General features: G+C 45.6%; 2 protein-coding genes, 1 long non-coding RNA gene and 6 other non-coding genes across 14 annotated transcripts; 7 read left to right on the forward strand and 2 right to left on the reverse strand.

The window, feature by feature from the left end:
- Window positions 1-380: 380 nt before the first annotated feature.
- On the reverse strand, window positions 381-11,854 carry ZBTB37 (zinc finger and BTB domain containing 37). Of its 6 annotated transcripts, XM_077785494.1 has the most exons (6): window positions 11,772-11,854; window positions 9,936-10,035; window positions 9,592-9,807; window positions 6,845-7,794; window positions 5,405-5,504; window positions 381-3,200 (listed from the first exon to the last, which is right to left on the reverse strand). In XM_077785494.1, exons 4-6 carry the CDS (start codon window positions 7,765-7,767, stop codon window positions 2,712-2,714), a joined length of 1,512 nt encoding a protein of 503 aa, XP_077641620.1. In that variant the 5' UTR covers window positions 7,768-7,794; window positions 9,592-9,807; window positions 9,936-10,035; window positions 11,772-11,854; the 3' UTR covers window positions 381-2,711. The 6 variants fall into 6 exon arrangements, 4 of the variants coding, with proteins under 4 accessions (XP_077641620.1, XP_021380772.1, XP_021380775.1 ...); XM_021525097.2 differs by lacking the exon at window positions 9,592-9,807; XM_021525100.2 differs by lacking the exons at window positions 9,592-9,807; window positions 11,772-11,854 and adding an exon at window positions 11,621-11,664.
- A 328-nt stretch (window positions 11,855-12,182) lies between these two features.
- Window positions 12,183-17,689, forward strand: LOC110467800 (uncharacterized). Its single transcript, XR_013340484.1, has 11 exons — window positions 12,183-12,345; window positions 13,067-13,110; window positions 13,435-13,789; window positions 14,157-14,195; window positions 14,576-14,668; window positions 15,262-15,286; window positions 15,737-15,784; window positions 16,474-16,519; window positions 17,135-17,165; window positions 17,359-17,401; window positions 17,567-17,689. It is a non-coding gene; the product is annotated as an uncharacterized LOC110467800 (long non-coding RNA).
- Window positions 12,650-12,728, forward strand: LOC116183931 (small nucleolar RNA SNORD74). Its single transcript, XR_004148642.1, has one exon. It is a non-coding gene; the product is annotated as a small nucleolar RNA SNORD74 (small nucleolar RNA).
- On the forward strand, window positions 13,301-13,367 carry LOC116183936 (small nucleolar RNA SNORD75). The gene has a single exon (XR_004148647.2). It is a non-coding gene; the product is annotated as a small nucleolar RNA SNORD75 (small nucleolar RNA).
- On the forward strand, window positions 13,591-13,672 carry LOC116183923 (small nucleolar RNA SNORD24). Its single transcript, XR_004148634.1, has one exon. It is a non-coding gene; the product is annotated as a small nucleolar RNA SNORD24 (small nucleolar RNA).
- LOC116183933 (small nucleolar RNA snR60/Z15/Z230/Z193/J17) lies at window positions 14,004-14,080 on the forward strand. Its single transcript, XR_004148644.1, has one exon. It is a non-coding gene; the product is annotated as a small nucleolar RNA snR60/Z15/Z230/Z193/J17 (small nucleolar RNA).
- Window positions 16,337-16,412, forward strand: LOC116183924 (small nucleolar RNA SNORD79). Its single transcript, XR_004148635.1, has one exon. It is a non-coding gene; the product is annotated as a small nucleolar RNA SNORD79 (small nucleolar RNA).
- On the reverse strand, window positions 16,857-21,843 carry HEBP2 (heme binding protein 2). The gene is made up of 5 exons (XM_021525101.3): window positions 21,671-21,843; window positions 19,795-19,879; window positions 19,561-19,696; window positions 19,294-19,459; window positions 16,857-18,763 (listed from the first exon to the last, which is right to left on the reverse strand). The coding sequence occupies exons 2-5, from the start codon at window positions 19,867-19,869 to the stop codon at window positions 18,589-18,591; spliced, it is 552 nt and encodes a 183-aa protein (XP_021380776.1). The 5' UTR covers window positions 19,870-19,879; window positions 21,671-21,843; the 3' UTR covers window positions 16,857-18,588.
- Window positions 17,217-17,291, forward strand: LOC116183930 (small nucleolar RNA SNORD47). Its single transcript, XR_004148641.1, has one exon. It is a non-coding gene; the product is annotated as a small nucleolar RNA SNORD47 (small nucleolar RNA).
- Window positions 21,844-27,106: the final 5,263 nt, after the last annotated feature.

Genomic DNA, 27,106 nt, shown 5'->3' on the forward strand with positions numbered 1-27,106 from the left:
ATCAGCAAACAGGACACACTGTTGGCATCCTGTACTGTTTGGATGCTTCTCCGTTCACAGTATTGATACAGTAAAATAAAAACCTGCTCAAGAAACTCACAGCTATGCCATGGGAACAAAGGCATTCACCATTTTATGTCAGCCCTTCTTCACTACGGTTGCCATCTGTCTCAGAAAAATGTTGCTTGTGTAGCAGTTACTGCACCTTCACCCTTCTCTTCACAGCAAGCTTAGCAGGGAAACTTTCCCACTATATTTTTATATAATATATGTATATAAATAATTTTATGTTTTTATAGTTTGGTAGTATTCTTTTAAAATTTCTATTTTAAAACACTTAAAAATCTTTTAAGCAACTAAAAGTAACTTTTTATGCTCTCTAGTGTGAACAGATAGGATTTCAAAGTTTTTAACTTTTTTTTTTTTCATTTTTGGTAACTTCAAAAGCTATGACTAAAGCAGCACATCTCCACTCCTCCCTGCACCTTGACTGCAACAAAACCTACCTTGGCCACCCTCTCACTCATCCTCTGCCACTACTCTCTGGCAACCTCACTGTTTTGGTACTGTGATGTTTGACCTTTGCCAGGAAACCTGACAGAGCTGGTTGGGTGGCCAAATCACTCCCTGTGTGATGGATGCCCTTGACAGGAGAGGAGGAAGAAGGCACAGAAGGAAAACGGAAGTGAAATAATCAGTTTTCCTGTTTGAAATGGTCAATGAAATGGTACTTTGCAGGTACCCAGCTCAGAGCACCTACAAAGGTTCCTCTTGTAGGATCCCATCCCTGTTACACATGATACTGGCACCGAGCCCTTTCCCACACACAAAACCACATTAGAGCCACATCTCTTTTTGAGAGGGAGATGGGAGGAACAGTGAGACCCCTCACACATGAAAAAATCTATAAATCAAGGCAAGAATACATCACTCTTCTCCAAATTATTCCCTTCAAAGGGGCAGAAAAATGATCCCAAGTATCAATTTGCAGATGGGGAAAGCAAGGGCTGGAGATGTTTCCATGTGCCCAAAACTGCAGTCAGACAGCAGGCCAGGCACTATTGTCACTTGGTCAGTCTTCTGCCTAAGCCCCCACTCTAACCTCTCATCCAGCTTTCTTGCTGAAGCAAGAGGAAGTGTATTTCTTTTTCAATGTCTCCTTGTTCCTCCCATCACCTTAAGGTTCAGAACTTCACCCTTCCTCATCATATACACATTATACATCCTCAAGAGAACTCCTTCACCAAACCTGATACACGCAACCTGTTGTTCATTCCCCCCCTTCATCATGAACAACTTGGCATCAGAACTAGAGAAAACTCTTAAAATATTGCATATTTTTTTAAAAAATATGTCAGGATATTTGCACTTATCTGCCTGTCCCATGCTTTTCTGGTTATGAACCATGTAAGCTCGTGCAAACACCTACAATACACACGCAGGCATGTCTCTCCAGGTTTGCTAAACTTGCTCTAAACATCAGAGCTACTCAGAATACAAAAATGTTAAGTCCATGCAAGGGGACAGAGTTGTGATTGCTCTAGGAACTGTTCACTTTTAAGTCTCCTGAACTGTTATAAGGAAATAGAGTAGGGTTCTCTTTTCTTTTTGTGTTTCATTGATAAAAAAAGTTATCAAACTAGTTTGTAGAAACAGGTTTAAAAGCAACCACCTGCGATTGCTCAGCTGTGACAACAGCATTGCAGTATTCCCATATCCCGTATTGCTGTTCTAAAAGATCAAGTGTGTGTCGAGGGGGGACCAGGGGTGAAAGAGGACTTTGGTAGCCAGCCTCTAACTCCACCATTCAGCAACTCCAGAAAATCTCTTCCTAATCCTTGGCACCACCTGAAGCATGGCAGCGCTCCAGCCAGGACCTCAGAGTGCTCTGAGCTCTCCAGATCAGCACCAGCAGAGGACAACCTCCTCTAAAGGCCCCTCCAGCCCTTCTCAGTGCATCAGAGTCTCATGCAAACCTCACAGCTGCTAAATTCCACTCTCAGTAGCTGAAGTACTTCCTTTACATTTTGCTGACCTCTAGAATACCACTTTGTAGCTGTGCCCACTTTAACAAGGGGCACCAGGGCTGCATGCCTGGAACAGGCAAGCCCAAAGCCCTAAAATAACAGTTTAAATAAAAACGTAAAGAGACACACCAAAATAAGACAGGGATAAATACGCTCGGGCAAGGCAGGTTCCACCAGGACAGTATTTTTGTTTTCTTTGCTGCGGCAACTACCTGGGGAAGGGAGAAAGGCAATGGCCCCTTGCCCCTGCTCTCCCCTCGAGTGGGAGCAGTGGATATGGCTCTGTGGCTGAACCCGGCACCGCCGGCGGGACGCCCTGCTGGGCCACAGCGCTGTCCAGAAATACAAATGACTGCTTGTCCCAGATCTCTACAGAACAGTAAAAAAATTTAAAATCCTGTCGATCCCTGAATAAGAAGTTGATTGACACAGTTGTTCTGTTTTTCTCCAAGAGGAGGAGGAATAAGGGAGAAAAACATTTAACACTCTATGGGTGTGTGTGTGGGTGTGTGAGAGGAAGAGAGAGAAAGAGAGAGATTTTTCTATTTTGGCAAAATCTTGGGAGCTTCTTTCTGTTCAGTGGTGGCATTGCACTAATTACAGTACCAGCCTGCCGGGTTGGTGCTGACTCTTCAGAGCCAGGAATGGGAAGACTGTCCTTTCTCCTGGGACTCCGGAGCCGCTTCAATCCGGCCCGGTTGTGGACACAGATCCCTGTGCCGTCTCCCCCACCGCCACGGCCTCTTCCTGCGGGGGAGATTCCTCCTCTGCCTGCCCCCGGGACGTGACGGTGGTCTCAGGGGAGATGCTGTGCGGCCCCTCCAGGGGCAGGCAGCCGGGGTGGTTCTTGCGAAAGTGCTGGTTGAGGATGGCCTGGAAAGGGAAGCTTTTGCCGCACACGTGGCAGTGGAAGGGCTTGTTGCCCGTGTGCTTGCGGATGTGATATTCCAGCTGATCCTTGCGGGTGTACTTCTTCCCACACATGCGGCACACGAAAGGTGTGATGCCCATGTGGAGCCGCATGTGGCGGTCCAGGCTGCCCTTCTGGTTGAAGGATTTGGCGCAGTAAATACACGTGAGCCGTGGGTTGTACCGGAACCAGCGCTCTGAAACCTCCTGCTCCCGCAGATACTCCACGTAACCGCTCACTCCGAGCATGGCTGATTCCTCCCCCTGCCAAGGAAATGGCACAGACTTAAATAACAAGCAGCCTAAAACAAGTTGCAGAGAAGATCAGGCCCACTTCCAGCCAGTAAAGCATGTGCCAAACCTCAAAATCAGCAGCACTAATGTCTGCAACCTCAAGCACACATTTAAGTGCTTAACTGGGGCCCTAGGGCTGAAAACAAATGAGCAATCAATTAGAAACCACTGCTGCAAAGGCCCCTTTTGCCAAGCCATTCCCTGGATCTGGTGAAGAAAAGACAGCCTTAACACAAGGGCACTTGGCCACCAATTCAGTAGTGGACCACATGTCAATACTTGTTACTTCCTAAAAAATTTGTGCCAATTTAATTAAAAGACTTGGATGTATTACCTTCTGTTTTCCTTACTAAAAGTCAAAAAAAAAGCCGCCAATTAATGAGCTTGCAGTAAAACAAAAAGGAGCAAACCACAGAATCATATCTGAAAGTTCTTCAGGTATCATTTCATACAGGTACTTATTCAGATGTCACTTAGAGTTCTTACAATGAGTCACATTTGCCTGCCTGGCTGTGTAATCCATCCCAGCCCCAGGGCCTCACAGGCAAGGATGTGCCTGACCCAGCTTGCACAGCAAGGACTCCTCTGCATTTTCTGAAGTCACACAAACAGCTGAGAGCAACCTGGACCACAAGCCTGCTCTCAGGATAGACACTTCTGGCCATCCTACTCAGACTGAGCAGAAATACAGGGACTCCAGAAAGCTTCTGTGCTGGAGATGCACTGTTTAGTCCCCCAGTGTTGCTTCCCAGTGGTGCCACATGTGGAGACAGTACCAGCAGGAGGGCATCTCCTCTGCAAGCCAGGGCTCTACAGGCATGAGCAGCAGTGTACTGTGCCAGGTGCTGCTGAATCCAGCTGTAGAGCCATAGGGAAGCTGTTGAGGAATAAAGAAGATACACAAAGCTCTGGCTTCCTTTCCATTCTACCAGTGCCACTGGACAAGGATCACGGGCAGGCTATTTTAGTATGGATATCACAATGCCAGGAGAGTGGAAGGTGATGATACTTCCCCATGGTGTGTAAAGCCTAAGGTTTCATGTTTGAAGATGTCTCACAACAGAGGAATAAGAGTACCTTTTCTTCAGGCAGAGCTAAAATTGCTTAGTGTGTCACATTTCCCCTAGAGGGTTGGTTTGACCTGAAATTTTTGCAATGTCTTCTGAGGACACAAAACAAAGCTTTGCAAAACAGGAACAAAAAGGTATCTGTCATTTTATGGAAATGTCTAACAAAGTCAGCAGACAGCAATCACAGTCTTCTCCCCTTTGCTTCACTTGGTATTACTCAAGAGCAAAGCAGCCTAATATCTCTTTCCCCACCTCCAGCCAAGTCTTTTGTTTACACACTGACACATTCTCTACCTGTCAGGCTCACAAGAGTTTTTCTGCACTGTGTTGGCTGACATGCCTGCACTACAGTGGCACTGTGACACTAACTGGATGCAACTAAATTAGACCAAAATAATAAGGCACAGGCATTACTGTCATGTCCCACTTTGCTGCACTCTACAACCCACTGCCCTCCCATTTCTGTGCATCTCTCCCTCTTACCCCAAAACTGTGCCTGAGAAAGCAGAGAATTCAGAGCTCCTTTACGTTGCAAAGTCTGCTGTGCAACACAAGTCCCTTGGAGAAGAGACAGAGGCCTCTCTAAAACTCCACAGCTCTTTGACACTCCACCCCAAAAGGGTTATTGGTGTAGTGCCTGGAGGGCTTTTGGGAACGGTCTTGGTACCGGCATAGAAAGATTCAGCTGTTGTCACCCATCTTCCACAGAAGCCAAGCCACACCTCCTCCCTCTGCTCGGGCATTTGCTGCCAGTGTTTGAGGGCAGATCCAGCTCTGCAGGCAAATGGGGTTTCTCCTCAGGAGTTGGTGGCCTGCCCAGAATAAGGATGGATATTTATGCCCTCAAACAACAAGAGAAACTCCTTGTGTTTTCCAGGTATCTGGCCAAAATCCCAAGCAACAGCCAGAATCCATTTTAAATCATACTTGCCCAGCACATGTTCTCCTGTGAGCAAGTAGATCCTTTGCAAAGTAAATGGTCCTTGTATCACATACATTATTGCTCGCAAATAGAAAATATATTTTATACAATACACTTCATCACAACAAAGTCCCCTTCACCTTCAAACCAACATTTACTTGCAAACATCTTGGTCTGCCTACCTGGGAACTGGGCTGCTTAGGCTCATCCATCCTCCCGGGAGACTCGCTTTTCGATCTGTACCGCTCAGTCACAGCAACCATGCTGCCAGAAGGGCTAAATCTGTGGGGTCGGGAAGGAGTGGAAATGGCATTTTTAATGGGCATCAGGTCACTACAGTGTTTAGAGCAATGAGTGAGCAATAGAGGCATCTGTATAGCATCTCTTCATCCTCATCAGCTAACACGCTGGAAGTGGAACAGTGCAAGTATAAAGGAAATACCAGATTATATCAGTCTGTGGTTTCAGTCTAAACATCTGTAAAATAAAACTGAGTCATTTGGCTTCCAGTTCAGCAATAGAGAGGGGCTGCTATCATGAATAAACCAATATGGGCCTGGTGACTCAGGACAGAAACCATTTCTCAGAGGACATCTCTCCTCCAGCACCCACCTCCTCCATTCCCAATGTGAGACATAAGGGATGTGATGGACTAAAGGTGGGACACAGTGCATACAGACTGCAATGCCAAAAGAGATGCTAGAGACTAGCTGATCCAAGGAAAAGGGCTAAGGAAGTAGGAAAACATCGCTCTCCAAAGGCCAGCTCAAGACTGATTGATTTATTAAGTGACAAGTGACAGAATATCCCCTGCTTCCAGGTATCTGCTTCCCCGTGGGACTGAACTAGAAGAGAGGCAGATGTGAAGGGCAACCCTAGAACTACAACCCCCCCTTCCAAATAAAACAGACCTGCCCTTTATCAAATCCATTCTCTGGCCTGAGCCTAGGGCAAGAAAGCAAATACTGAAGCGGAGGAGAAGATGGATGGAGAATGCAAACACAGCAGATTTCACCACTCATTTTCAAAAAAGACTTTCTGCTCTCTCATATAAATCAAAACAACAGTGGAGGCCAGTGGGTTCCCCATTTCAACTGCCTCAGAAGATGTAAACCCAGGGCCCACTGCTGTCATGCATCACTGGGAAGACCTTGACCTACAGCTGGTGCCTGGCTTGTTTCTCAGCCAGTACCATCCCCAGATCTCTGGGCCAGAAGGCACCAGTGCAATGGAAATATGTAACACATATTGTATATGACCTCATTAATTCAAATGCTGAGTCTGGTATCTACTGAGGCTGAACAGAACATCTTCTTTAAAAAAAAAAATCCCACCTCAGCTGAAACACTGAGAGGTAGAGATTGCAACATCTAAGAGCTAATTAAGTAATTTGCCAAGTTAGCCTGTACCTGGAGATCCTGGTCTGATCACCACCCAACCAAAATACTATTACCCAAACTGGATACACTTCTTAACACCAGATAAAAACCCTTTCACTCTTATGCTTAAGATGGCCAAAGGAAATAGAAAGAGGAAATGTTTCAAAGCAACTGACCCAGCCAGGTAAGAACCTTGCACAACCTCTTCTTACAGCCAAGGTGAATAAGTTTAAGAAAACCCACCTGTCGATCTCGCTGCTGGTTGGCCTGACCACTTTGGCTCCAGAGGAGGCTAAGGCAAAAGCCTCCTGGCCCAGCGATCCGTGGCCCGTGGTGTCGATCACCATGGCCGTGACCTCCTCGGCGCTGCTCCCATCTTCTCCTGAGGGCTGGTGCTCTGCCCCCAGCCACTCCTCCAGGTTTTCCGTCTTAATGCGCACTCCTCCCAGCACCCGCACTTCCTCGTCGTTCTGCGCCCCGCGCTCTCCCATGCCCGTCTCAACGTACCACTGTCCTGCCCTGTTAATCCGCAGGATGGGCTCCCTGCCTTCCACATCGGAACTCTGCTCGATTATTTGGGGGCTGGTGGACTCCTCGGGCGGGCTGAGCTCCCGGATGTCCAGCACCGTGCTAACCTGGCCCAGGCGGCTCCCCTTGGGGGTGTTGTGACGTGGGCTCAGGGAACGGTTGAGATTTGGCGTCGCCCGGTGAGACTCGGGAGGTCTCTCCGGATGCTTCGTCCTAGTCTGGCTCAATTCCGCTTCCACCTCCGCCACATTAATTTTGAAATGAATCCCCTCGAGTATCTGCGTGCATTTGTCTATGATGTGCTGCATCTGCAAGAAACTGGCAGCTGTCAGGTAACTGATGATGTCAGCCAGCTGCAGACATATCCTGCCAGTGTAGCAGAAGGAGAGGAGCTGCTCGAAAACAGAAGGGTTCTTGATGACGGAGATGGACACGGTGCTCATCTCGTTCAGGGACATGTGGTCACGGAAGTAGGGCGAGCTGGCAGCCAGCACCACCTTGTGCGCACGGAAAGCCTGGCCCTGCACGTTGACCACGATGTCACACAGCCGACCCTGCATGCGCAGCTGGTTCAGATGGCTCAGGACAGAGTTACTGAAGTTGGGAATCTCCAGCTGAATGTTCCCACTCTTCTCCATGGCTGTCCCAGCTGCAGGTGCACTCTACTGGAAAAGGGGAAAAAGATCCCGTCATTGGCAGAGCCAATCATTTGAAATCAGAACTTCTTTCACCTGCATTTTGAAACACTGGAGTTTTTAGAGACCTTCCTCACCCACTGAACTGCCACACACCTGGCAGCAGCTTTGTTATGAATGAGAGTGTTTGAGATTGCCTAAAAAAGCATCCCAAAATCTCTCTGATCTCTCCATTCTATGCATCCCCCTGCACAAGAATTCTGCTAAACCAATCCCTGACAGACCCGCAATCCCTGTGGCTTTAGCCTGAAACACTTTGCTCTGCCAGCCTCAATAAAAGCACATCTGCATGTAAAAAGAACATTAAAAATGGCACAGGTATTAAAAATAGGCACCTGATTGCATAATGGATTAAAATTCTCACCACTTGTACCTTCTAAGCATCTTGAAAAGAGAAAGTAATAGGGAAAGATCCTTTGTAAAACAGGGACTGGGAAGGAGACACTGGGACCTAAATCCTCCTGAGACTTGAAAAGTGGGCCAGCACACATCTGACCTCAAGGCATCCTAAGTGCCTTGTTAACCTGAGATACCCATCATATGTGGCACTTCTGACACATGCCAGAAAATATAGGACATTAGAGTGAAAAAAAAAAAGCTGTGGCCCAGGAGAGCTCAGAGGGCCTCACTCAGGATCACTTTTTGTAGGGTCCCAAGAGACTTCACATTGGTTATCACTAATTCCCCATGCTGGCCATGCCCTAGGTCAGTAAACTCCTGGACTCTTTCCCAAGTAGAGCGATAATGGGATTTTCCCCACCTTAGCTGGGATGTTCCTAGCTGTTCCCACCTCTATCACACAAGAGCTCCTGGCAGGCTCAGGGAGCATCTCACTTCCCAGCTGGTGCAGTCGGGGGACCCTTCACCACTCAGAGCAAGGCTTATCAGGAGATCTCAGAGCAGGGCCAGGGAGGGGGACTGGGGGATGCACCACCACATCATCAACATCATCACACTTCATTTTGGCAAAGTTTGAAAAGAAGCCATGACCATATATGGTAAAAATTTGGAATGAATGAAAATGAGATGTAAACTCATTAAAAAAAAAAAAAAGTAATTAAGCTTGTTAAAGTCCACTCATAGCGTAAGCAGCTTTCAAGCCAAATAGCATCTGAAGTGTGGATTGAGCAGAGCCCTGCAGATGTCAAAACCATTATTTCAAGCAGGCTGGGAATACCAAGGCTCACAGTTACCCACTCTGAGGAATCTCTGAATCAAAGGAATTGGCACATGAAGAGCATGTCTGCCTTTGGAGGACTTTTTATTTGGAATTTATGAATGTTGCAGCATAACACGTGTCCATATGCCCAAGCAGGCTTTGTACAAACTTGTCAAACCCAGTTACTAAACATGAAGCTGCAGGACAGCCTGTCCATCTTGTGGAGGTGTGCTAAGGGGTTTCTGAGTGGCAGGATGGCTGCGTGTCCCTGGGGAAGTCAGGTGGGAGTGCACAAAGCTTCACAAGGTACAGCTGAACAGTGCCAGGTCTTTGAGCTTCTTCCCTCCTTCCCCTATCAGAATCACAGAATGGTTTGGGTTGGAAGGGACCTTAAAGCCCATCCTGTTCCACCCCCTGCCATAGGCAGGGACATCTCCCATTATCCCAGCTTTCTCCAAATCTGGCCTTGGACACTTCCAGGGATCCAGGGGCAGCCACAGCTTCTCTGAGCAACCTGTGGCAGAACCTCACCACCCTCACAGGTAACAATTTCTTCCCAATACCCAACCTAAACCTACTCTCTGTCAGTGGGAAGCCATTCCCCTCACCCTGTCACTCCATCCCTTGTCCAGAGTCTCTCTCTGTCTTTCCTGTCAGCTCCTTCAGGTACTGGAGGCCACAATTAGGTCACCCTGAAGCTTCTCTTCTCCAGGCTGAACGACCCTAATTCTCTCAGCCTTCCCTCACAGCAGAGCTTCTCCATCTCTCTGATCATCTTGGTGTCTCCTCCGGACTCGCTCCAACAGCTCCATGTCCTTCCCTATCTTTTGGAGAAAGCAACAAATCCCACAAAAATCAGGAAACCACAGTGCACAGGTCTGTGTCAACACAGCATTGGGAGCAGAACATCAGCTGCACAGAACAAGGGGAAATAGAAAACCCAACATCTTACCTGGAGTGCTGTGAGTTACATGCAGTGGGAAGGAAATGGGGGTGCTGCCTTCTTTTTTTTCTTCTGATGTCTTAAGAAGAAAACTTGCTGCCCCCTTCCCCTTTAGGAGGTAAAAAGAAAGAAAAAATGAAGTGCAGAGGAACTGGGCTCTCCCAAGCGCAGTTGTGAACATCAAGCTTTGTCATTCTTGGTTCTGCTGGAGGATCTAGCAGCAGGATTAGCTCACCATCTTCCCAAAACAGCTGTTCCTAAAGCAACAAGCCTCAGAGAACACTCTCAAGGAAGGCAAGGGTGAAACACCCCTGCCAAGGCCACGAGCACCCAGGGAGGCAAAAGGGAGGCAGAGGCTGGGCTTGGGATATACAGAAAGAGAAGGGGAAAAAACATCATCAGACCTTAACTGCTGAGCATGGCTGGGTATGGCTGTGGTCAGAAGGCAGCTGCTCCCCAGAGAGCCCAACAAACATCTGTGAGCTCCTGCTCTGAAGGCAGGGAAAATCCATCTACTCTTTATAACCCACAGAGCTCTGCTCACCCCAGTGTTGAGGAACCTGTGTATTATCACTCCCTCAGAGGCTGGGGAGAGGGAATCTGCCTTTTGGCTCAGACTGCCCCATCAGAGGCCAATTTCTGCCCCTCTGGGTAAGGGAACTTCTCATCAGCTTCTGCACCTCAGCCACAGGGCAATGACATCCTGACTGGTCTCTGCCATCACCTCCAGCCACCTTTACAGGCAGGCTGAACTGAGTCAGCACAGGCACACACAGACACTGCTGTTTGTAATGCCATTTCAAGTGCCACCAGCTGAGACTCAGACTTCACTTATCTCAGCAAATGCCTTCCAGCCCGTGAGGCAGCTACCAGGAGTGGGTGGAATTCTTGATCCTTCAGGTAAGAAACAGAGACAGACCACCCAGCAGATAATGTCACCCTGAAGCTGCACTGAAAACTCTCAGCTTTTGGGTTGAGATTTACCGTGACTGGGCAAGTTCACAGAATCACAGAATATCCTGAGCTGGAAGAGACCCACAAGGACCACTGAGTCCAACTCCTGGCTCTCCAGAGACAGCCCAACCCCACCCTGTGCCTGACAGCATTGTCCAAACCCTGCTGGAGCTCTGGCAGCCTTGGGGTTGTGCCCATTCCCCGGGAAGTGCCCAGCACCCTCCGGGGAAGAACCTTTCCCTGACATCCAGACTAAAACTCCCCTGACAAAACGCCAGCCATTCCATGGGTCCTGTCCTGGTCCCAGGGAGACATACTCAGAATCCTAGAATGGTTTAGGTCAGAAGGGACCTTAAAGATCATCCCGTTTCACCGCCTGCCGTGGCCAAGAACACCTTCCACTGTCCCAGATCGCTCCAAGCCCTGTCCAGCCTGGCCTTGGACACTGCTAGAGATGCAGGGGCAGGCACAGCTTCTCTGAGCCACGGCGTCACCACCCTCACAGGTAACGATTTCTTCCCAACACGCCTATTTGCCTGCTGGCACATTCCAACGGGACTCCAACAACTCCGAACGCGAGCGTAACTCTGAGCCGAGGCAGCGGGGCGGCTTCTGGCCCGCGCCCAGCCCGCCGCAGCCCCTGCCCCAGCGCCCTCCGAGCCCTCCGAGCCGGCTGTCGCCGCTGTCTCCGCGCCCCGCGCCCCCGGAGCCCTCAGGCGGGGCCCGCGGCTGCTCCTCACCGTGACAGCCGCGCCGCGCCCCGACCGGGCTGCGGGGGCGGGCGGGACCACCCCCCTGTCCCCGCCGCCGGCAGCCCCGGCCCCGCCGCTCCCCGGCCTCGCCCGCCCCGCCCGGCCCGGCCCGGCCCGGCCCGGCCCGGCCCGGCCTCACCTGCCGGGGGTGGGAAGGGCCCGCCGCGCCGGCCCGGAACCGAAACGCGCCAGCGCGGGCCGCGCCCCGGAAGGAAACGCCGTGCGGACCGCGCGCCCCCGCCCCGCCCTGCCCGCGGACCCCGCCTCAGTGGGCGTGGCCACGTGCACCCACGTGACCTACGCTATATAAAGCGCGGGCACGGGTCGCTCTCCCTTTTCCGCTCCCGCCGCCATGAGGGCTGGCTGTCCCTCGCGCGGCTCCGCCGGTGAGTGGGGGCGATTCCGCGCTCGGAGCGCGGTGCTGCCGCTCCGGGGCGCGGCCTGGGGCCCCGCGGGCGCGGGCCGGTCGCCGATGGGACGTGGTGAGGGAGGATTGGCGTGGATTGCGCGGCCGGGCCTGGCCCGCGGCCTAGGCCTCCGGGAACTCCGCCTCATGGCGGCCCTGGGGATGCACGGGGCGGGTCCTGCGGAGCCCAGCGCGGCTCCGGGAAATCGCTCAGGCGTTGAGTTACGGGCTCTGTCTTGCCGGTGTGCTGCGCGTCGGATGGGGCCGTGCAGTATGTGGGGTCATGTGCTCGCTGCGAATACAAGCGGTGGGTGTCCGGGTTTTGTGCGTTTGGGTTTTTTCTAACTGCACTGCGCTTTAAGGAACTTGTCTTTGCAGATAAATGGGAAGCGTTGTGCAGAAAGCAGCAGTAGCGTTATGGAAGGACTGGGGGTCCCTGCAGAGCTGGGGGGTGCGGGCAGTGTGGGAGGGCTGGGGACGCGTTCGCACCGTGCTCGCAGGACGGGCGGCCACTCTCGGCCCTTGGCCTCTGCAGCTCCAAGAGCTGGGCTCCGTGTCCGTGTGAGTCCTGACTCAGCAGTGTAGAGAGAACCAGCTCACTTCACTTCCATATGCTCAGCACGTGATGAGAACTTTGTTGGTAGGGACATCTGAGAGGGTGATGAATGCCAACATATCTGAGCTGGGCGTGGAATACTTCTGATGGCCTTATCCATTCGGGAAGGCTGAGACACGACTGGGCCCTTAAGGCAGCCAGAGTTCCTGCCTGCCTGGCTGCCCTGGTGGTAGTACACCAGAATTGATGTTATAGAAAACAGTAATTAGTAATTACATCTTCCTTAAAGATAAATAAAAGCAATTATTTTTTGTGGCCTCAATCCTTTAAAGAGCCAAAATTGAAATAGCATCAGGGAAAATCGTAAGACTCCCAAGTATTTTGAGCGTTGCTTGGATTTTTAAAAATAATATTTGTACGTATTGCATTATTTTTGGAAGAAGAAAAACTTAACCTCATTTCTTTTTTTCAGATGAAGGTATATCAGCTACACTCCTTCCTCTGGCTTCAGCGCAGGTAAATACTGCTTTTGAAATAAAGAGTTGAAATTAACACATTTTGGGTTTGTGTACACCAGTTAGACTGGAGTACTGCTGTATCAGGGAGTTAGTGTCAGCAGTTGTAATTCAGGCATTGCCTGCAGTGTCTTGGGCAGGCCTCACTTTTCTGCTGGGAAAACTGGGGATTGATGCTGAGTAAATCTCAAAGCCTATGATGGTTTCAGCATAAGAGTAGTGGACAGAAGTGATTTCTGAAAACTCCATGCTGAGGCTTTCTAGTGTGATTGCCAGAGAAGCTCCCTTGTTCTGCAAACATCTCCAACTCTTCTATCTCTTTCAGATCTGCCTCCCAGATGTGGAGACGTAAAGCTACTTCTTCCCAAGGTAAAAAAAACCTTGAAAATATAAAGTTGTGCCTAGTGTTGTCTAGAGAGCGTCTTCTGCTCTGATGAGATCAGAAGACAGCTTAATTCCTAGAGTAAATCTGTCCCTCTGGTGCCACAGTGATGACACTTATTTGCTACTCTTGACCAAGAGAGTGATGAGCACTTTTACCACCATTACAGTTTTCTGAGGCACAGCAACTTAAAATTTCCCTCGATGCTTTGACTGCTGAATATACTGTTCACAAATATTTTACTTCTAGGATTTGAATCCTGCACTTCAGAGAGATGCAGAAGCAGCATCATCACCTGGTAAGAAATATGTATTTCATGTAAGGTTTCTTCCACAGAGCTGTTAAAACTCTGCAGTAAGAAGTATGGCATGTGTTTTAGAATTCATTTTCACTAAGACCAGAAACAATTTATACTTGCTAGTATTCAAACTTCTAAATACTTGTTGTAATTGGAAAAATTTCCTTGTCATAGCAGTCACAAGAGGCGATTGCTTGGGACTATGGTTCCAAAGCAGATACAGTGATGACAGCATAGTTCAGCAGAATATCCTGTGATGAACACATGCTTCGCCCCTATCTGATGTATCTGCCTCTTGTGATCTCCCCAGGGGCTGTGGGCTTGGGCACCAAGGCTGGAAGGATCTGATTGTTTTCTGTTGTTGCAGGCACAATGTTGCAGGGAGATTGAACTAAACTGTTGCAAGGTAAGTATTGCATTGCTGACATGGGTGAAAACTTATTGAATCCCTGCTGTGTGGAAAGGCTGCTGTGTGATGACTGCATAGTTCAGCAGACAACCTGTGGTGATCAGTTACTGTCTTTCGCCTCCTTCTCTGATGCAGCCTACTGTAGCTTAGGCTATTTCAAACCATGTGGGAACCTGAAGGTGAATGTTTTTCCTTTTTGCTCCATGAATGTATTTTAAAAATTTATCTCAGAAGACCAGTAAGTGGGTTAAATATAAAAAAAATTAGATTAATAGAAAGAGTAGGATGTGGTTATGAAGTCAAGCACAAAATATAGTAGAATAAAGTTAATCAGGTGCCAGTGCTCCAGGTTCTAAAAGTTTCTTGTTGCTTTGCAGGCTGCCCTCAACTGAGGAGCCTCATGCCTCTTGTGTGAGGAACCATTTCACATGTTACTGATGTTGATGAAGACAAGGCCTTCCTAATTAAAGGTAATTAATAAACCTTTACTTTTTTAGATCTGTTACTTTTGTCTGTGCTGCATTTGGGAGTTTGCTGTTAGAAATGCTTGCAAATTCATTTTGTTCTTAAAAAGTGTGAGGCAAGTATTAGTACCATTAAGTGTGCCTTCAGCTTCCTGTACTGCACAGTAAAAGAATCAAATAATTGTGGTGTTAATGACATACAGAGTTCTCCTGTTGAAACTAAATGGTGAATGCCAGATTACTGTGAATTTAGAGTCCAAAATGGTTATCTTTAATATGGACAACTTGGTTACACAAACCTCACATCACTGAACTCTGCAATTGCAAAGTTTGCTCCTTTGTATGATTTCAGCATGCTCTGGAGTTGAGGAATGAGCATTTCAGTGTTGAAGAGTGCTGGGAAGTGGCTTCACAAACTGCCTTCAGAAGGGGGGGTATATGAGTGTTGCAGCCTACTGTAAATGATGTTAATTTTGAATCAGGTCTCTGATCCCCATGAGGATAAATTGACCAAACCCTGATACAGTACTTGACTAAAACTGTTTTTAGTGCTATAACTTCCTGCTGGACCCTGCCTAATAGCAAATGTTTCTTTACAGGCTTCCAAATGTTTCTCATTGTGAGGTAAGTACTTGTTTTTACTTGCTAAGTGTTAGGACTTGAACATAGGCCCATAAGATTTTAACTGCTTGTCAGCTAGGGGGTTAAGAGGGTAAGAGGCCCATTGGCTGTGGCTTGCATCTCAGCCAAAACATGAGGATGTTTAAAGGGGAGCTGCTGGCTGGAGCCCAGCCTTTGACAGACTGGTGTGCACTGAGCTCATCACTGTGAGCTCCTCTTAAATTTGCTCTGATGGCATTACTTAAGTATTTGCCCTCTTACCCATAGCAGCCCAGCCCTATAGCAGGGCTGTGCAGGGGCTGACAGTGTGAGCTGCCTGTGTGATGAGATGTGACTGCCTTGACTTCAATCATGGAGGTCTGTAATTAGCTCTATCTGACTGCAGGCACCTGACTTGGGTTTTCTCCTTCTGTGCTTGTTTCTGTACTGTCCTAATGGTTTGCTTTGATCCAGGTGTGATGGAGCTGGGATGTGATGCACCTGGTAGTGCTGCCAGCAAAGGTAAGTTGCTAATGCGAGTGTGACTGGTCAGAGCTGTGTGATACAGGGAATGAGGAAGTTACTAGATATCCTGCCTGTTAACAGGGCCATTTACAGGGCTGGCTGCAGCATTAAGCAGGGTTCTTTATTTTATAACCTTTTCCAGGTAAAAAGCAGCCTGCAGGATTCACTCCCCCAAGGTGCTGCATATCTCAAACTGCTTTCTGTGACTAAAAAGAAATAGTGGTGACCATTTTAAATATGTAACTGCTATGGACTGCTTGAATTCCTACATGATAAGAAAAGCTCCTTGCTACCAGCTTGTCGGATGTTCTGGGCTGAGCAAATGCAGTACAATTACCTGCTGTTAAATTTCTTGCTGTTAAAATGAAGTGGGCTTTTTCAGGGAGTAGCACTGATCTTGAATCCTTATGTGGTAAATTGTTTACCTCAATGAATGGCTAGATCAGAGTTCTTATGGTGATGGGAATGAAGATGTGGTTGGGAGCAAGGTCAGATCCCCCTTTTAAGGGTTTGTCACAAGAGATACTGCATTGAGCTACTGTTGGCATGTACTGTTTGTGATGAATTCTAAGCAATGGGAATCTCTCTGAAAGAGGCTGAAGAGAACTCTTGTGCTGAAACAGTACCCACATTTCACTCTAAACCCACTGCCAAAAGTGTTTTACTAAAATTTCCCTTCTTTACAGGGTGACGCTTGCGTGGAGTTTGAGAAATAAAATGGATGTGTCTGAGGTAAGTGTAGAATACATGGGGTTTAATAATTCCTGGAATATTGGCTTTCTGCTGAATGCCTAAGTAGTGGTGCCCAAAATTAGTCCTATAAGATACCTGATTTCTCTCCCCTTTATTGTATCTGGCTGTTCTGTGGGCACTCCTGTAACACTGCATTCTGGAATTCAAATAAAAACTTGTGCTATGGCTGTCACTTCTCAGCAGTTGTTACTACTTATCTTTATATTGGTTTTACACAAATCTAGCTCTAGAGTTATAGATGATTCTAGATAATTGCTGTACAAACTTGTTTTCAAGAAAACTGGAACACTCCAAACACTTTCAAAAATAGAAGCAATCTTGAAAACTGGGACTTGTATTTTAGGTATTTAAAGTAATGAAATACAACATTGTTGGGTGAGAGTATCACAAAGCAAAGTAATAGCTTTTTACTTTCCCTGATTCTTTCAATGTTAGTAATTCTGTATTTGAGTGAAGTAAGTTGAACTTGTAAGATGCCAGGTAAAGGTCAGTTTCCATTCAGGTAAAAGTTTGGTGAATAGAAATTAATATATAATTGAATTTGGCATACAGTGCTGCTGTCTGTTATTCTGAAAGTACTTCTTCCTTTCTCAGGAAGGGACTGTGCTGTCTGCAGCCTCACTGGGTAAGTCCACACAGCAGATTAATTGTATTAAAAACTTCTGCGTATATTTGTAGCCACTGATGAAATTGATTCTGCCAAATGAGTTACTGTGATATTATCCTTTCCGTTCCATTTCTTTCTGAGGTTACAAAGCTGTTGTGGAGCTTTTAGCAGTTGTGCTGCTGCATATGCTAACTCTGTTTTCTTGTTTTAGGTGAAGAAACAACCCTGAAATTAGCATATGAAGAATTGAGAAGGTGAGTGTAACTGCTGTCGTAATCTATTTGTTGGAACAAGTGATGATAACCTTAGCTTGAACTCTCTCACTGAACAGAGATGAAATTCTAAGGTCTGAGATGTTCCCATCAAGTATGTTGTGCTGGTTTGGTACCTTATAATGGTTTTTATGTCTGTCTTAATAGGTGGAAGATGGCTGATAAATGGGTTACACTTGAATGAACAGCATTAAAAAAGCCATTTGTTTTTACCTCACTTGTAATGTTGGCCTGATGCTGATTGGAGTGAATAAAAATCTGTAAACTTTACCTGGTGTTGTGACCTCCTTTCTGGCTGGAACAACTTGATGCAAAACACCTCCAGGCTGCTATATTAAAATTTTAAATGCTAAATTTAGAGCAGAGACTGAACTAGGCTAGATGGCTTGTCCTGCAAGTGTCTTAACTGAGGTGTCAAATACTGCTGGTGTGCAGGCTGCAAGTGGCCATATTTTAGACAAAGCTAAATAACTTTAATAGTATTTCAAGTGTTTTAAGGAGAGAGCTAAACTTAATACTTGTATATTTGCTACTGAAGTAATAGTCCAGCAGTCATCCTGCTAATACATGTTCAGGTGCAGATCTCTTAGAACAGGTGTACAGCCTGGACTTGGTAATATTTTCCAAGGATTCTGGATTTAAACAACACGATATTTGATCTTCACAAGGGAAAAGTTGGAGAGGCAGGAGATTTTGATAATACTAATTAACAACAGTTTGAGTCCCTAAGGCCTGCTAAGATTTCTGTTTTCTAATGCTCCTTAATGGAAGCTTGCTTCTTCTGAAAAATTGATTTAAATTCCTTCCTGGTCTCAGGAGTGATGTCAGTATGAGGAAAGGCAGCTTATGAAAGTCAGTTATGAAGAACTCCCTTTCCATAACACTTCAACTAGTGCTATGTACCTAAAATTCAGCAGGATTATTTTCACATGATTAGTGTTGCTTTCAGTAAAAGGAGTAAGTTATGTTTCCTGCCTGCTTCACCTGGTATGATCTTGAATTACATTTTGAAATGTTTTTATCCAGAAAAGTTATTCATCCTAGAGAAAATAAATTTGGACATTGTGTCTACATGCAAGTTAAATCTCTTCTGCACTAAAACACAAGCCAATAATATTGTCTGTTTTCATCCAGAGCTGATTAGTACCCTCTTAACATCCCCCATAGTGTTACTTTTTAAAATACCACACTTCATTATGCCTGTTAAAGAGCTTGAAGGGACTGTCATAGCCTGCAGTGTAAAAGAAATCTTCATGGAATGGTTGGCCTCTGTTTCTTAAGGTTCTGGCCAAGGCTTCAGCTTCCTCAGCATACTTCTCTGGGGAGGCAAATCCACCAAAGGACCTGGTAAAAGTGAGAAAAGATTTTTTTTTTTTGTTCAAGCACCTGGCTTTATTTTCACTTGTGCTGCAGGTTGTAGTCAGTAGATTACCGATGCATGCAAAATTAGCAGTCAAGCAGCCATGGGTATTTATCTGATTGTAAAGATAAGATGTAAAACAAGTAGCACTCAAGTAACAACCGTCCTGTGTGTTCTGTGGCAGTTCAGGACTACAAATAAAGTACTGGGGGAGTGGTTTAGATACTCTGTAACAAACACTGTTTTCAGAAGAGATTCTAGAAGCTGCATCTCTACGTAACTCAATACCATTTTCAAGTGTTTTCTTAAAAAACGTATAACAACCTGCCCACTTCTTTTTGTGCTAAGACACCCAAGCATAAGATTGCCTAAGGGTTGGGTTTTAACAATTAAGGCTCTGAAGAACAGGGTCTATCCACACTTAATCATCTTTTAAGAAAGTGTAGCCCACACTTTATTGAGGGCAGCCACTGAGCTGGATTGCTGTGGTGTCAGCTGTGCTGGTTTTGCTTACCGGACAAAGAGAGCTGCTGCCTTCCGTTCCTCAATGAACACATCGGAGTCAGTGGGCTGGGGAGGGCACTCCTGGTGTTCAAATGGCACAAAGAAAGAGATCTTGAAGTCTGTGCAGCCTGATTTTACCAGGCAGGTCACTGGCACAGTCATATCAATCTTCATTTCTAGAGGAAAGGAAAACCATGTGTCTAAGCTGCACCTCCCAGCTCCTGTATTGTTTGTCAGCTAATTTTAATTCTTTCTGTTCAAAACCAGCATGTCCTACCTTTTTCATTCTTTCCCTGGATGTAGTGGAAGAGTTTCCAGAAGCCCTGGCGCATTGCTTCCTTCTGGGTTTCTCCCCTAATGACTGTGCTGACCCACTTTGCTGTCTCGTACTGACGCAGTTCATAGTCCTTTGCCTGGAAGGTAGCAAAAGTCACAGTAACCATGAGATGAGTGTTGACAGAAATAAGTAGCTACCTTTTCCAAATCATCATACCAGTGTTGTTGCAATTACCTTTGTCTCTGCTGAGCTCCAGCGAGGGGACTGCAGGTCCAGGGACAGAAATGTTTGCTTGAAGGACTTGATCATCTTGCCAGAGCTGGAAGGCAGACACAGTTCATTGGCATCTCTGAAATTAATATGGTACTAGAGCTTTTCAAATGCACTGGACTCGTGGGAGGCCTGAATAAAGGCTGAATGCCATTTAGCCCTGCAGGAACAGAGCACCAGGACCAAGAAACTACCTCTACTGGAGGGAGTGTTCTTTCAGAAAATGCTGCCCTTGCTTCTCTGTGATAAAAAGGTATTTCCTGACAGCAAAGTGAGATCCTGCAAGTGGGAGTTTTGTGGAAATCTGTAAGTATAAAGAACTTCACTTCAGTCTGTTTGCTCCTGGGTGAAAAAGCAGTAGTGGTTTGGTGGTGTTGACTGTGCTCTTAACTTTAGTTGGCCTCTCATGATAGCGGATGGCTTTCTGAAAGGCTTTTAGCCTCAGAGTCCTGTGGATAAATTAGATTTTCTGCATTTCTGAATTAGTAACAATTTTCCTCCATTGCCTTCATATGGGAGGAAAAAAGGTGAAAATTTAAAAACACTGTCCCAAACAAAGCAAGTGAAAATATTCAAAACCAGTGTTGAAATTGTCAGATCTGGCTAAACGCTGAGATTTTAGTGGCCTCCATATAAAACTTCGTTAACCAGGCAGACTGTAGTGTGTGACATACAGTCTGATAGTCTGCCATGTTACATGACAATGTCCTTCACCTGTCATGTTGCAAAGAGCACATAATTGAGTGATTATCTGGATTCCTAAGTCATAGAATGTTGTCTTAGACTATAATTTAATTACCTGTTTCAGTAATTAACTGTGTGAGTTTTGTAAAATCAACTGCCTTGTGCTATTTAACTACTTTGCTGGTTCTACATCTTTTTACAGTACCTGGACTACTGGTAGATTCTATTAATCCCCTTCTGTACCCTGCCTAGAGGAGGTTAGGAGCAAAGAGTTCTTGGGATGTGAGGTTGAAAAGTTTTTATTAAAACACTGTAAAAAAATGGCCACAAACCCTGGTGGTACTGGGTTCCTTTAGAGTCTGTAAAATAAGTAGGGTGTGGAGCCACTTCAATGTTGAACTTTTTCCAGCGGTTCCTTCAGTTGTCACCACAGATCAAGGGAAGGTCAGAATCAAACAGCTGGATAGGGCTGCTAGTCATGCTGTTCCCTTCCCTGTCCCAGCCTAAAGGTGCATCATCTCCAGCAGACCTGACCAGAACGATCACCAGGGACTGCTGCACAGTTGTACTCTATTCATAGACTTCATCCATGGTATTTACAAATCAACAAAGCATCATAAAGTAGGAATCCATATAATTAGAAGCAAATATGAGCAATTACATTGAATCTTCATACAACAATTTATTGCCATTTGAAAGACAAGGCTACTGCTGCTCAACACTTGTATTAACTACTGAACAAGCTGGTTTCTCTTTACTGGCTATTTCCAGCTGCTTCCCAACATACCTTTCTGTAACTACTGGGTAGACCTCACAGCTCTGGATTTTGTAACTTTATGGTCAGTACTGTCTGTGACTGCATGTTAGAAATATTGTTTTAAATTGCGTAAAACAATGCTGTGGGATGGGAGAGACAGAAGATTCTCCAGATACAGCTGAACTTTTTTAGATGTACAGGAAAGCTGAACTTTGAAATGTCCATCTATTCATATAAATATGTCTATAGGGTGTTTAGTTTTTTTCGTGCAGCTGTTAACACATGGGGCAAAGGGACAGGCAGCAGGTTACACTGCTAGCACAAGTAAGTGCAGTCAGAACATGCCACTCCACAAACTACTAGTGCAGTTAAGGAAGTGGAGAAGGTAGACATACTTACAGTTTCGGTCCTTGTCCTTCCAGCTGTTGCAGTGTGTCCTGTGGAGGCTGCACATCCCCATAAGATGCTGCATGTCAGTGTTTATTTGAGTTTGGGCAAGCTCCTCCCATGCCTCAACGCTACTGGAGGGGGCTCCTGTTATGAAAACCAGAAGGCTGGAGCCTTGTCCTGCTCTGGGTCTCATTGGAGAGCCCCCACGCAAATGCCAAAGGCCCCACCTACTATCCACAAGGCAACACTGGGACTAGTGTGTGATCTGGCTCCATCAACAGTTTTGTACCCTTGTGTAATTTCCCCTGTTTGCCATGGCTGTGTGCCCACTTATGACAGGGTCAGTGGCAGGTTTTGTGCTTTGGGAGAAAGGATTTCACATATAAATAATGTCTCCCCCCCCCCACCTGACTTGGATTATGTGAGAGTGGTGCTATACAGAATGCCAGCTTTTCCTTTTTACCACAGGGGTGAAGGGTAGGTAGAAATCTGGCTGCACACTCTGCTGAGACCATCCTCACGAGATTTTTGCTGGCATGTTATGAAAGACAGACAGTGTTCTCTGATGGCTGGCTGTTCTGAGCGGTATTTGAGGTTAATCAGCCCTCTTAGCCCTTGGATATCTGCACAAAGGGGTTATACAAAGCCATTGTGAAATCCTGTCCTGCTTATAATACACACAGCAAAGCTGGGCTCTTCATTTAGCCAGCTGCAGCTCCAGACATAGTTTGGTACCAGCACAATAGGGCAGATTAAACTGCACAGTTTGTATTCTGAGAACACCTCTCAGTTTGTCATGGTTTGTGCAAATTCCTTGCAGCCAAATTCAGCTGAACTCTCGGGGACATTTTACATCAATAGCTGGGAATGACTTTTAACAGGAAACTCACTTAGCTTGCTGAGAACTTCATCAAGATGCTGTGTGATACACTCCTGTTCTGAAAAGGGAAGTAAAACTATGCCAAAAAGCAATTGTGAATTGATCTCTAAAGCCACAAATCTCTCCAAAGCCACAGACGAGGGTGGTGTACAGTGATTTGCTACTGTAGTTTATTCAAACAGGTTGAGGCCTGCAATGTGTAACCACTTCTCTGCATGCTTTGTTGTTTTTATTTTACAGAGTAAAATATTTCTCCGTTTTACTTGTGCTCTGCTTGGGTCAAACAGGAGCAGCAGGAGGGTGTTTGGAAGAGCAGAAGCTGCTTCGTCTTTGCTCAGGACCTACAGGCATGCATGCAAAGTCATGGGCTGGTGTAAGGTGAGCTGTCACCTTACCCTGTCACCCCAGGGATGGAAGTGTTTTTGAACACCTCCAGATACAAAAAACAGTACCCAGCAACAATAGTTTGGCAAATCTCCACAAATGTACCCCAATGGTGAGCACTGAGAAGTATTACCTTGGAAGGGGGGCAGTAGCTCTGTATATAAAGAGAAGCCCACAGTGAGTTCTCATTTGGTTTCTGAAGCAGAGAGGCCCAGAACAAACCCCCAGTGATTTTGTATGTCCAGCTGATGTCCCTGACAAAGAGTTGACTGTTCCTGGTGGAGCACCCCCAGGCTGGAGAACAATCCTCAGTGTTTTCCCAAGAGGTTGTTTTCCAGCACTCTTGTTTTTACACATAAACATTGAGAGAACATGTCAACAGCTGCATGAGACAGTAGGGTAGGCATGGGGACATGTATTCTGTTTGTATACATTCCAAAACTTTTGACCTCTATGTAATGTCATAAATATGTGTCTGGGACTTGACTGGCATTTTCTAGAACAGCTAACAAAGCAATGTTTTTCTGTTCCCTTGCCTTAAGGAGCAGAGATGAGGGCACAAGCAGATAAAAGCATGTGGTTTGTACCTAAATTTTACTGTCTTTGTCTGGGCAGGAACACTATAATGAACTTGTACATAAATAATAACTTTGATTGGATAAGGACAAGGACAAGCCTGTGATATGATCAGTTGTGATTTCCACTTTTCCTCTCTGTAACAAGACCTTAAGCAACATTCTCCACAGCAAAACTGCTTCCATCTGCTCTGTGGCAGCATTACAACCACTGCTGTCACATCAATGCAGTTGTGCTCTAAGTTACCTTTATCCCTAGAGGCAAGCATACACTGTGTGCACAAGCAGGAATCTTTTCTACTGACCTAATTGTATTAGGACTGGAGGAACCCAGGAAAAAAAGTGTGTTGTTACAGTGTGGTTGATGATAACTCTGAGTCATGTTCTTGTAGCTGACAAGTCTGAGTGTGATAATGAAGAATGGGGGTGTGAGGGGCAGACAGGGATGTGTGGCCACTCACATGTTTTATCAAGTGGTCTTAACACAAGCTCCAGGCAGTTTTCATTGCTGCCTAAGCCTTTCAGAGAATCTTTGACAATTATTCTAATTTAAAAGAGCTGAGTCTCTCCACGTATAAATGGCCTTTACTTTTGTAAACATACGCTCATCTGATGGTGCAGAAACCTCACTTCACAGCAAAGGAGTTGAGCACATGATGTTATTGTAGTTACTGTCCAGGGCAGCAGAAGTGTCCTTATATGCTGTTAGATGAACTGTGGTTTACTGCAAATTCATCTCCCAAAAGAAGCCTTGCTCTAAAGAAAGCCTCCATTTTATATCATATTCTCTCCCCCAGCATGGAAAATGAACAAGCAGAAACACACCATCTTCTAAAGAAGCAGTTGAATGTACTATATTACTGTTCCAAGGAGATTCCTTATTATACTTAGAAATTGTGGAAGGTGGTATTTAGGCCTTATGCTCTGACCTACACATTTCATGTCAGCTGGGGAATTTGTTACCATTGGATTCACCTTCAGCCAAAAATCATCTGCTTTCTGGAAATTTGTGTGTAAATTTTGTCCGTGTTTTTTGCCTTATTTCAGCTAGTGTGTTACAAGTGGTGTGCAACTACTGCATCTTCCTGCTTACTCAGTGACAGTGTTACCTAAATCTTGGTGAATGAGTGATTTTGTGCTCACTTCAGAGAAAACATGGAACTGACTGCTCTTGGCCAAATAAAAAGCTTACTACACCCAACACCACTCCAGAGCACTCCTGATTTGGCATTTTCCAAGATTGCTCTGCTGAAGCTCATAGTTTGAAACCATTCCAGATTTGGGGAATTAATCTTAAATGAATCCTTGCTTCCAGCAGCCATGAAAAACATTCTTATACCTTCCTGTCTTCTGTGTATGGAGCCCAGAGAGAAGTTATCTCAGCTGTATATACTGCTTTATTCACTGGTTTATTTCTACAGTAAGGCTTGTTTTTAATATGGATCTGTTCTGGGATCTAGCTAGAAACTGAACTCCACGAGCAATTGTCTCAGCAAACTTTAGCCAGTGAAAGAAGTTACCTAGATCCACAGAAACTTCCTGTCATCTCTGAGTGCTGAGAGGAAATTAATTCATCTTCCCCTACAAATTGATCCACATTTTGTTATTGACAGATTCTTCCCAGAAACAAGAACATGAAAAAAGGTAAATTTTTATCTTCAAGATAGGAATGTCTCATTAAGGGAAAGAGGTAACAGTGCTTGCTAGAAAAAAAAGTCTTGACACAAATTTACTGTATTGCTGGTTTTGCTTTTTTAAATGGTTTAGAAGAGACTTAAACCTAAACTGTGACAGAATAGACCTTATTTGCAAATACAGCTCTGAAAAAGCAACAGCTGTCTGGGCAGAAATGCAGTGGCCTCTGCATTTTCTTTATTTGATCCCCCTTCCCAGAGTTTTAAAGTGATCAGTTCCTTCTCTTTATCTGCTTTGGCCCCTTCCTTCCCTTCCTCCCTCTCTCTCTCATTCTCAGCCTACTCCAGTCTGTATGCTGCATGGAGTAAGGCCACCTGGCAGCTCCTCTGCCAAGGACATGGGTTAAGCTCCTGACTCTGCTGAAGGGTTGTTCTGAAACTGTGGGAACAGCCCCACATATCTGAAAAATACCATAACATGCAGAAATTGCCCTTGAGAGCTCAGGATTTCCCTATGTATCCCAGGAACCAGACATGATGGAAACAGGCCCACAGAGTAGGGTTTAATATGTTAAAGGAAAAAAATTTCCTTAAAATAATTTCCACTTCCAAAAAGGCATGAAGAGGTAACTGGAACTGAGGGTTTATCTCCTAAGCTTCTTCCTCATCTTACTGGCATGAGTGTGGTTCATATCAGAACTCTCCCATCATCTAATAGTGGGATATTGGTAGTGGGTGTGGGGTTTTGGTGGGCACTTCTGTTCTTCAGATGATGTGAATAAAGCCTTCAGAGATGGATTCTTCAAGAACTTGGTCTCTCTTCCTGTCCGTGCCCAGGGCGAGCCGACGCTGCACTCTGCAGCAGGTGGCACTGTTGGCTGTGTTCAGAGGTGAGCTTTCCTTGAAGAGTGACATCCCTGGTCCTCTCTTGGTTGCCAGTGGTCACTTCGGCTCCAGTGCATCCTGACAGTTCTTTCTATTTCCAGAGACATAAATTGGATTGTCCTCTTGTTGACTGCTAATGGGAAAGCATCTTAACATCTAAAAATTAAAGCATCTTTTATGTGACAGACACAGCAACCTGAATCAGAGAATCACAGAATGGTTTGTGTTGGAAGGGACTTTAAAGAGTTTATGGTTCTGACTCCCTGTCAGGGAATGTCTGTGTAAGACTGTTAAGAAAATGCTAAGTTAGGAAAATCCTCCAGGTTATGCTTAACTCTAGAACAGTTAAACTGGCAAGTTTTCAGGTAGAATCAACAATGGACTTAATAGTTTAAAATGAAAATTTAATATCTGGGAGGTGAGTATTTATTTTTATCTTTGCATGTTTAGATTGAGAGCAGAGTAAATGTAGGTAGCTAGGTAGATAGATACATAGTTAATGACATCACATCAAGTCCCCAGGTGATGTACTTCTGAATACCAGCCAGCCATGATGGTACTTAAGAGAATTTCATCACTTTCACAGGTACTGTCTTTCTGAATTTTCATTTAGGCCTCAGTACTTAATATTTCTCTGGAAATAGACTTGGGTCTGTCTTTGAAAGAAAATTATGTCTGGATACATTTGTTTATTGCAGAGAAAAAGAGGCAAGACTATAGTGTAATTATACCAAACCAGAAGTCCCCTTAAGAAATGTGGTAGCTTGGATGTCAAAACTGTATATATGTAGAGAGAACTGTGATTTGGGGAAGGAAAGCAGAAGTAAAGGATGGGTGGTAGGTTGTAGTCAGTGTATTGGAAAGTAATGGAAGAATTAATGACAACAACAACAAAAAGTCTGAAGGAAACTTGCAGGGCCTTTGGCTTTAGTTATTAAGCTCCTTCAGCAAATCAGTTACTTGAATAATGGAGTTGTTATTAAAAAGATGAATCCACTTTGTTGGCACATGGCAGCAAAAGAGGGTTTATAACTTCCCTATTTGAAATTACCTTACAAAGTTATTTGGATAAGCTTTTGACATTAAT

The sequence above is a fragment of the Lonchura striata genome, chromosome 9, assembly GCF_046129695.1.
Source record: "Lonchura striata isolate bLonStr1 chromosome 9, bLonStr1.mat, whole genome shotgun sequence".
NCBI lineage: Eukaryota > Metazoa > Chordata > Aves > Passeriformes > Estrildidae > Lonchura > Lonchura striata.